This window comes from Hevea brasiliensis, chromosome 17, assembly GCF_030052815.1.
Source record: "Hevea brasiliensis isolate MT/VB/25A 57/8 chromosome 17, ASM3005281v1, whole genome shotgun sequence".
Taxonomy (NCBI): Eukaryota; Viridiplantae; Streptophyta; class Magnoliopsida; order Malpighiales; family Euphorbiaceae; genus Hevea; species Hevea brasiliensis.
Genome location: NC_079509.1, coordinates 11,211,817 through 11,222,951, shown reverse-complemented (window position 1 = coordinate 11,222,951; position 11,135 = coordinate 11,211,817). Strand labels below are relative to the sequence as shown.

General features: G+C 29.7%; 1 protein-coding gene across 1 annotated transcript; it reads right to left on the bottom strand.

The window, feature by feature from the left end:
* Nucleotides 1-2,149: 2,149 nt before the first annotated feature.
* Nucleotides 2,150-6,610, bottom strand: LOC110655362 (PLASMODESMATA CALLOSE-BINDING PROTEIN 3). Its single transcript, XM_021811658.2, has 4 exons — nucleotides 6,343-6,610; nucleotides 5,536-5,772; nucleotides 5,396-5,429; nucleotides 2,150-2,625 (listed from the first exon to the last, which is right to left on the bottom strand). Exons 1-4 carry the CDS (start codon nucleotides 6,392-6,394, stop codon nucleotides 2,343-2,345), a joined length of 606 nt encoding a protein of 201 aa, XP_021667350.1. The 5' UTR covers nucleotides 6,395-6,610; the 3' UTR covers nucleotides 2,150-2,342.
* Between the last annotated feature and the right edge of the window lie 4,525 nt (nucleotides 6,611-11,135).

Below are 11,135 nucleotides of genomic sequence, written 5' to 3'. Positions count from 1 at the left end.
AGATCTTTCTCGGCCAATCCCTTTTCCCCTCATTCGTCGAGAATCAAAAAGATTTTTTCAAGTTTGAATTTGTTCATTTGGAATCTAGTTTCTTCTACTTCATTTTTATTTTTCTATATTATTTTTCCCTCTCTTTTCTTTTTTATTTCTTTTTTATTCCCTTCCGTCATTTCTTAAGTCCCATAGGTTTGATCCTGTAGAATCGACCCATTTTCTCATTGTTTTCTCATTGAGCGAAATAAATCAGATTGATTTTTCGATCAAAAGTACTATGTAAAATCTTCGGTTTTTCCTCTTTCGCTATCCCTATCCCATAGGTACAAGCGTTTGAATCAATAGAGAACATTTTCTTCTATATCTTTAACAATCGATATTATTACATTCCAATTACTTCACGACAACTCCCAAGGAAAATCACGAATTTGATCCAAAATTGACTTGTTATTATTAGCTTAAACAAGCTGTTATTCACTCTTCGAAAAGGAATCCATTTTCCGAAAGATCCCGGCTTTCGTGATTTGGTGGGTCTCAGAGATCCTTTCTATGACCTATGTTGTGTTGAAGTGATATCTATATGATGAGATCGATTGCGTAAAGCACGCCAGAGCACTAACAGCAGGGAAAGTATACTGAGAAAGACAATTCTTTTCTATTCTAATAGTATATACTATTCTAATTCAATTAGTATTTTCTATACTATTATTATTCTAATAGTATTAGTTAGCGATCCCGCTCGGTGAGTCCTTTCTTCCGTGATGAATCTGTGGCACCAGTCCTACATTTAGTCTCTGTGGACCGAGGAGAAAGGGGCTCAGCGAGAAGAGGATTGTACCATGAGAGAAGCAAGGAGGTCAGCCTCTTTCAAATATACAACATGAATTCTGACAATGCAATGTAGTTGGACTCTCATGTCGATCCGAATGAATCATCCTTTCCACGGAGGTAAATATTTGCCTGCTAGGCAAGAGGATAGCAAGTCACAAATTCTGTCTCGGTAGGATATACATGTATTTTATTTCTATTACTATGAAATTCATAAATGAAGTAGTTAATAAATGAAATAGTTAATGGTGGGGTTACCATTATCCTTTTTGTAGTGACGAATCTTGTATGTGTTCCTAAGAAAAGGAATTTGTCCATTTTTCGGGGTCTCAAAGAGGTGTGGAAACACATAAGAACTCTTGAATGGAAATGGAAAAGAGATGTAACTCTAGTTCCTTCGGAAATGAAATACTCCCCCTAATCCTCCCCCTAATCCGCCAAATAATGTCATTAATATCTAATAAATGAAATACTCAAAACTTTTTTGATAAACTCGTGAAAGTATCTCTTTATGCCCGTTTTGCAAATCCATAAGAGGAGACTAATTCTTCTGGGGTTTGTGATTATTTTTCCCCGATGATCGAACTTGAATTCTCCCTTTGAAAAGCAGTGGATCTAACCCTTATACCCAAACACTTTAATTGAAACACTCCAACTCTAAACTCTCCTCTCATTCACCTAATAATTTTATTAACATCTAATCTAATCTCCACCTCTGAACCCCACACTTACCACCTACTAATTTTATTAATATCTAATCTAATAAATAAAAGACAAAGACTCCAACTGTAAACCCCTTATTACAAGAATAATGAGATCAATGACTCTATGGCCAATTAACATCACACCCACCACCTAATAAAACACCACAAAGAAGCAATTCCCGGGCCCATTCATTTAACACAAGCAAGAACCATGCGCAGGCGCAAACCAGTCTGCTTAATTAGCTGGTGCATAATTTCTCTATGGCTGATGTATAAGAACCATACAGGCTTAAAGCTGTCGGTGTATTCCATGGACCCTTTTCTACATACAAAAGATTGTCTTGGCCCATGACAAGATTTGCCAGTGGCAAAGTTGAAAACCCCTTCTTATAATCAGACTACTTACCTGCCTATGACTCACCAAATCAGAAAATGTATGCAAACGTACATACACTGGTTGCTCAAAATATTTAAAGGTAAGCAACCAAGTTTTGCAGTACTGATTAGAACGTGGGTCCAAACTCTCTTTAGACTAAATTACTGGTCTTGTAGATCTAAATCTAGATTTTCAAACACAGAGGAAAAAAAAACAGATAGAGTTGTCCCACCAGTGACCACAAAACTACCCAAAGGGAATAAGAAGGCCATTTTTTTGCCCTAATAAGAGAGAAGAAACAAACAAAAACTTAGCTAGCATGTTTCTTAGATAAACGAACAGCAGAATCACATGCATACAATTGCACATTAATATCCAGCATCAATCGCAGTACCCTACCCCACCTAAGCAACCACCATTTTGGCCACACTTTTGCATCTTCAACCCCACAAAAGCATCAAGCCTAAGATCAAGAAGGTTACAAAGAAAGAGAACCAGCTAGTGTTTGGCACTCTGAACCCACCATCACTGATGTCTGTGTTTATTCCAGCTCCTGTTGGACTTACACCATTGCCAATGCCTCCCAAGACTCCATTGGATGGTGTTGTAGTGTATGGAGTAGTGATTGTTGGTGTGGCGTTGGATGGGGTGGCGTTTGAAGGTGTGGTGGTAGATGGATTTGTGGTGACTGGAGTTGGAGTAGTTGTGCTAGTCCCTGCAGCACTGAATAAAGCAAAGCAAGAGTCAACAAATAATCCTTTGCACCAGAACATTCCATAACTTAGCACACCATTTTTTTTTAATGCTTTGAAATGTTAAAAACACAAACTTAACGAGATCATACCGGTTTGCTACAAGTAAATTCACCACTGGCAAAAACATGCATACAAGTTAACATGATTGCGAAAGCATCAAGCATGGACCCAACCGTCCAGCAGTACAAGTTCTTGGCTTTGCATTATCCAAACCGATATGATAATCACATCAGGTCCATCCACATTAAGGGCGAAAACTTCATCAATCACACTCATATAATTGTTTGATTAGACTTGCACAGTTTGGAATCTGTCTTATTTTGTAAAAGTAGCTGGAAAAAAAGCAGCTTCCTTGACATTTCAAATGCAGTCATCTGAAATTACAAATGGACGGTGATGGAATAGGCAGGTGAACTTCATATGCTGTAGCTTATTACTAAAATGAATATGTGCTTTAATTTACAACATATTTAATGCCGCCTCATCACCAAAATTTAGAAATTAAGACAAGATATTTGGACTCTTTACATCAGTTAAAGAAACTGGTTTTAGACTAGGTTCGACATTTTAATAAGAAATAGAGAAATTGAAAATATGAACTTAAATAGGGGATACAGTCTTTCCAAACTAAGCAAAAATTAAATAGGTCACGACACAAGGAGCTCCTTTTCACTGGTTGGTTAATCAACATCCTTTGATGCATTTCTCAAAGGTTGCATACGGAATGCAGAACTGCAATCCAAAATGCAGTTGTAGCAACTCTTCAGCTCTATATAAGGGCATTTATGTTGTAAACATTCAAAGATTTCCTTTTCATATTTTAAGCTTCGTACTTAAATCAATGAGAAATAGGCAAGGGAAAAAGAAGCAAAAAGCTGCTTTATGTTGGGATCTACGAATACATAGGTCATTGCTAGTACACTATTAAAATTAAACATTGAGGACATAACTGAAGCACACACAGCCCTGATCACTGTTACTACCAATATTTTGGCTGCTTGTCATGAAAATTTGGCAGTCCCAGGTGTCCCATACTGCTAATTACCATAGTTCAAGTAACAAAAAATGTGTTTTACCAAACTAAACCAGCTACTTGAGAAAAATGATCCAAATAAATGCAGAAACAATTTTAGAATTGTGGGACCACACATGTACAGTTCTCAAGAAATCCAAATTTCAAAAGATGGCTCAAATCCCAATATAATCATTCATCCCAAGACTTTTGAGGTAACTATGAAAATTTAAACAAAAGAGAAAGATAAAAAAGCCCCACCATGGAAGTGGCAGCAAACACTCAGTTCTTCAAAGTAAAAAAAGTCTTGTTGCCATACTCCGCCGTCCCTCCCTTATCACACTTTTTGACTAAAGACACATCCCCAAGAAATGGCATTGTAGTGCCTTTTTCCTTTCATATTTTGAAAGAAATATTTGAAAAAAGTTCATGTCCGGATCAACAGTCAGAATTGCTACAGTACGTGAATAAAATCTTCTCTAATTAAAAAAAAAAATTGTTACAAAAATCTTAATCTTAATCATATTAGAGGGAGCTCAAATGGTAGTGGCATAGCATGGTTTATATGATGCACATTATTCTCTTTATACAAGTTGGCATCCTTTATAATATCCGTTCTAGTATAAAATTTTAACTTTAAAAAGGCAATGGATCCTAATTATTGCAGCCTCTTTTTTATGCAAGTGAAACTCTTCACCAACTAGCAAATGGCCAAATGATCAAGAACATCATCATGCAATTGCAATATGAGTCAAGATGTCAAGAAGAGCTCATTTCGAATCTAACTAAAGGTGGTAGCCTGATAGGAGAGAGAGAGAGAGAGAGAGAGAGGGACTAAAGGAGATAGCCTCATAGGAGAGAGAGAGAGAGAGAGAGAGAGAGAGACAGAGAGAGCAGGGAAGGGGGGGGGGGGGGTGTGGGTTGGTTTCTGTCATGCATTTCACTTACAAAAAGCATCACCAGCAAGAAAACAGTTGATAGAGAACCAAAACACTTGCAAAAAGCAACCTTTTCGCCTATTTTTATAAGGAAAGATGCCCATCCCGCATAAATAAATAAATAAATTTGCCCTTTATGAAGCCAAAGGTACTCTGAAGCAGAGGAATCTACACAATCCAACACGAACAGAGCTAGGTCTCCACGCAAGTTAGCAAGCCATACTTCATTTAAATACTAATTTTGATTGGTGTAACTATCTTGAAGTTGTTTCAGCCAAAATATCAAACAGCACAAAGGCAGATACCATGAAATTCCTGACTCACTTTTTCATTTCCTTACTCTTTTCAATGTGAACTAAGACCTCAGACACGGTGAATTTTAAATCTATGCCCTAGATTCTTCTTCCACATCCAATATTTTAATATGAAGTCAGTGAGAGCAAGGGACCAAGAATAAAGGGTTACCACCAACAAATTCACTTTCCCACAAATGGTATATTCTTCCAAATTCAATAAATTTTAAACTAATTAGCTTCAGGAAAGCCAAGAACAATAGCTAGCTGCCAAGCCTGTCTTGTCTTGGCATCTAGCCCCCAAGAAAGAAGGGGTGCCCCATTTAACAAAAAAGGTTAAGACCACCCCTCAATCACTATGCTTAAAAGCGACACATTTATTTTAATCATTAAAATTTGAAATGCCAAAAAAAAAAAAAAAAAGAGCAGCTAAACCAGAACAGAAGAATAGCAATAAATGCACCAAAAACCAAAAGCGAAATAAAAGCAATATACCTGACGGTAGCCGGATAAGAACAGCCACTATAACCTATATGAATCACACAAAATGGAAGGGTAAGAAAAAATGGGTGCTTTGTTTGCTTTATGAAACATATTTAGATACTGAAGAGTGAGGGATTTAAGCAATGGCTTACTAGGATCAGATGTAGAAATGGTAGTTGTGCCTGCAAAATCACAAGAGCCTTGAGCTTGGCCCTTCTTTTGGAAATAGCTATTAACAGCGTAAGAGCAATGGGCCTTCACGGTATTAGGTTGGTAACAAGCACCATTTGAATGGGTAGGACCACAATCAGCCCCAGCTCCACAAGCATAGTCCAAAGTCCTTTGAAGGACTGCATCAGACATATCCTTGCAAACACACCATGTGCAGCCTAACCAAGAACAATAAATAATATTAGAACAAAAAACTAAAAAAAGAAACAGGAAAATGAGGTAGGCTTTGAAAATAAAGAGCATGGGCTACAGAAAATAAAATGAAAAGAAATATGATCAAGAAAATTAGGGATGAAGGTGGATTTTGGAAAAACAAAAAAATGCCATCTTTAGCACCTGTAAATAGCTTAACAGAGAGAGAGAGAGAGAGAGAGAGAGAGAGAGAAACCCTCTCAAAAAGCAAGAAAGAAACCAGGGCTAGCAACATTATGAAAAAGAGTATTTCCATGAAAACAGTTTGCAAGAGAAAATAACACTGTACAAAAGGTATTTATTTGTTGCACTTGTAGAGAAAAATATCAAAAAAAAAAATTTTTTTAAAAGAAAGAAATGTTCAATTGCAGGCAAGAACAGTTGTTTTATTTGTAAGGACTAAAATTAGAAAGAAATGTCCAATTGCAGGCAAGATCAGTTGTTTTATTTGTAAGGACTAAAATTAGCCGCTTAAGAAGAGGGGTAAAAAAGCAAGAAAATAAGTGGAAAAGAAAAGGGTTACTTCAGGAGCTTACTAGCATGGCCAGTCATTACCAACATCAGCATTCCAAGCACTATAACGGCCATTACTGCTCAGACAAAGGTTAACAGGGATTAGCGGTATAGAGCTTTGGAGGGTATCAATGGAGGCCAGAAAAAGGTTCTCTTGCAGAATCACAGAAGAGTGAAGAGAGTGAGAGAGAGAGAGAGAGAGAGAGAGAGATGGGACAGTGTGCTAGAGGCAGCGAGAGAAGTGACACGGGGGAGCTATCTAGACAAACATTAGTGACGCAGCAGATTGTGGGGCGAAGGTGGCCCAATTTGGTGTCGGCATTTTTATTGAGAAGTGAAATTCTTGCGTGTATTCGTACATCTTGTGCCGATATATAATATGTATTGATATATTTATGACTTAAATTTTATTATTTTTATTATTTTTTTATTTTTCATATTTAAATTTTATATAATAAATTATTATAAATATATATAAATAAATAATTAAAAAATATTTTAAATATTTATTATATTTTATAAAAATAAAAAAATTTTAAAAATAATTAAAATTCCTCTATTTTTAAATATAATAAATAATTTTAAAAAAATTTAATGCAACAAATAAAAATAATAATAAATTAAATTTCAATAAATTTTTTCAGAACGAATAAAATAATTTATCATTAATTCCAAAGTCTTATTTATTTAATTTATAAATCTCATTATACATATTACATCTTAATTTATAATTAATTAAATCTAAATAACAATATCTCAATATGAGTATAAAATAAAAATTTAGATATTAATGCATAATTAATTTCAAAAAGAGCTGTACGTAGAAAAAATGATAATTCAAATAAAATTAAATTATTATTATAATTATTATTATAAATTTAATTGCTCTTCTCTTTCCATTGCCCAATGAGTGCGCAGGTCCTTCCCTGCCACTGGTGGGGTTTATATATATATATATTGGGTAGTAGTAGCAGATATGAGCTTATTAGAAAATAGCCATTGGATATCTGTGGTGTTAGGAGTCTTTGGAAGTAGGCCATGACCGGAGTAAATAAAAGGCCTATGTTAATTTAGAAAATAGCATCTGATGAGGGCTAATCATGCTGAAAAAGGTAGAACTCCTTGCCATCCAAAGTCCTCATTGAAGTCCCAGCTCTGCTCTCCTCTCCCTAGTGGTGGCCGCTGTGACAGGCAACACTGGAGCTTGGACATCAGTTTATTAGGCGAAAAAGAGCTTATGACTTTGGCTATTAGAGTATTATTCGCTGCTTTATTTCTAAGTTTTTTAATTTTTATTTTTCTCCTCTTTGCTCTATTTTAGTTGGGGTTATCGTTTTCTTAGTTTTGCTGTGTGGTGGCACCCATGGAATCGGATTTGTGCTGTGGGTGCTTTTATTTTGGCCAATGGTGCACTGCAGTGGCTCACTGGGAGAAAAAGATCTAGTTTGACTTTCTCTGGTGGTGTCTGGAAGGCCTAGGCTTCGAAGACAGCTTTAGGTTTTAGATTTTTTTATTTTTTTTGAGTTTGGGCTATAATCCATCTCTTGTAATACTACAAATTTAATGAGATTAAGTTTTACCTATTATTGATAATGATTGGTTGGAGGCCTTTTACATTTACAGTATTTCTTCTTTTATAAGCTCATCTAGAAGGCTATAATTTTTTTTTTCTTCACCTTTTTACTTGCGTATAACTACCCAATTGATTAAATTACTTTAGGCCTTCTAACTTAATTGAAAAATAGAATTTACAAGCTCTAAATATTAGCACGGTGTTTCGGATTTTTTTTTATTTTTTTTTTTAATATAATTAATAAATAAATAAATATTTATATTAAAAATATATTTAATTTTATTTTATAATAAGAATATAATTATTATACTTATAAATTATAAATAAAATTATTTTTTAATAATTATTAAAATCATTTAATCAATTTAAAAGTAAATAAAATTCAATTATTAGTTACTTATAAACTAAATTTGCATATTTAATTATGAGTGAATAATATTCGATTTGAACCGAATAAACTAAACCAAATCGCCTTAATTCAATAATTCAATTCGTTTTTTAAGATAATTTAGTTCGATTCGATTTTACATTTTAAGAATTTTGATTATTTCAATTTAGTTCGTTTTGAAGAGAAAAAAATTGGTTGAGCCGAACTGAACCAAATTACTTTATTTATTTTTAAATTGATTTATTTTTATAGAGAATTTATGAATTATATGTAATTTTATATATATAAATTGTTTAATTTCATTGATTAATGGTTATTAGGTTCAAATAAGGTTAAAATCAAACCAAATAATTTGAAAATAAAAATAAATTAAAAAACCAATCAAAACTCAAAAACTGATCAGTTTAAATTGAACCAAACCAAAATAGAGCAGTTTGCTTTAATTCATTTTTTATTCATTTCAATTTGGTTCGATTTCTAAAATATGATAATTCGATTAATTCAATTTTAATGATTTTGTTCGAACCAAATGCTCAGCTGAACAACTTTAAATAAATATTATGAAAAACTTTATAGATATTATTTTTTAATATTTTTTACATAATAATAATTACATTACTATTTTAAAATAGTGGTTTATGAAAAGAAAAATGTGGTGTAAGTAATATTAGTAAAATAAATTAACAACATAATATGAGTAATATTAGTAAAATAGATTAACAACATAATATAGAATTCTGATATTTTATTTATATAACGTTAATGTATAAAGTGAAAGTCATTATATCATAAAATAAAATTATCGAAAATAATAACTAATGTAAATTTAATAATGAAATAAAATAATAAAAAAATTGATAATAACAAAAAAAAAGGAAACAGAAAAAATAATTTGAATTTATGTGCTTTAAAAATTAAAATAAATTAATAAAATTTAAAAACAATTAATAAATAAAATATCCAAATGATTTGAAGGGAACTCAATTATTTTAGTTTAAAAGATTCAACTAATTAAAAAAGAAAAAAATAATAATAAGTTAGCATTTCAAAAGATTTCAAAATATATCATTAAAAATTTGAAAAGAAAGTTTTTACTTTTAACAATAAAAAAAAATTTAAAAAAATTAAAATATTGAAAATAAAAAATCAAAACAGATAAAATAAAATGTAATTCACTTTATTATAAATAAAATTATTTTTAATAATAATTAAATAATTTAAGAACAATTAAAATTGAAATCAAAATTTCAAAAGGCAAATAATATATATATATATATACTCTGCTCTTTAATATGTTATAATTTTGGAAGCTTTAAAAATTAAAATAAATTAATAAAATTTAGAAACAATTAATAAATAAAATATTCAAATGACTTGAAGGGGACTCATTTCTTTTAGTTTAAAAAATTTAACTAATTAAAAAAATAATAATAATAATAAATTAGCATTTCAAAAAATTTCAAAATATATCATTAAAAAATTAAAAAGAAAATTTTTATTTTTAACAATAAAAAAATGTTTTAAAAAATTAAAATATTAAAAATAAAGAATCAAAACAGGTAAAATAAAATGTTTTTCACTTTATTATAAATAAAATTATTTTTAATAATAATTAAATAATTTAAGAACAATTAAAATTGAAATCAAAATTTGAAAAGGAAAATAATATATATATATATATATACACACACACAAACTCTGCTCTTTAATATGTTATAAATTTGAAAGCTTTAAAAATTAAAATAAATTAATAAAATTTAGGAGCAATTAATAAATAAAATATCCAAATTACTTGAAGGGCACTCATTTATTTTAGTTTAAAAGATTCAACTAATTAAAAAAGGAAAAAATAATAATAAATTAGCACTTCAAAAAATTTCAAAATATATCATTAAAAAATTGAAAAGAAAATTTTTACTTTTAACAATAAAAAAAATTAAAATATTGAAAATAAAGAATCAAAACAAATAAAATAAAATGTAATTCACTTTATTATAAATAAAATTATTTTTAATAATAATTAAATAATTTAATAACAATTAAAATTGAAATCAAAATTTGAAAAGGCAAATTATGTATATATATATATATATATATATATACACACTGCTCTTTAATATGTTATAATTTTGGAAGCTTTAAAAATTAAAATAAATTATAAAATTTAGAAACAATTAATAAATAAAATATCCAAATGACTTGAAGGGGACTCATTTATTTTAGTTTAAAAGATTCAACTAATTAAAAAAGGAAAAAATAATAATAAATTAGCATTTCAAAAAATTTCAAAACATATCATTAAAAAATTGAAAAGAAAATTTTTATTTTTAACAATAAAAAAAATGTTTTAAAAAATTAAAATATTAAAAATAAAGAATCAAAACAGGTAAAATAAAATGTAATTCACTTTATTATAAATAAAATTATTTTTAATAATAATTAAATAATTTAAGAACAATTAAAATTGAAATCAAAATTTGAAAAGGCAAATAATTTATATATATATATAAACTCTGCTCTTTAATATGTTATAATTTTGAAAGCTTTAAAAATTAAAATAAATTAATAAAATTTAGAAGCAATTAATAAATAAAATATCCAAATTACTTGAAGGGGACTCATTTATTTTAGTTTAAAAGATTCAACTAATTAAAAAAGGAAAAAATAATAATAAATTAGCATTTCAAAAAATTTTAAAATATATCATTAAAAATTTGAAAAGAAAGTTTTTACTTTTAAAAATAAAAAAAATTAAAATATTGAAAATAAAGAATCAAAACAAATAAAATAAAATGTAATTCACTTTATTATAAATAAAATTATTTTTAATAATAATTAAATAATTTAAGAACAGT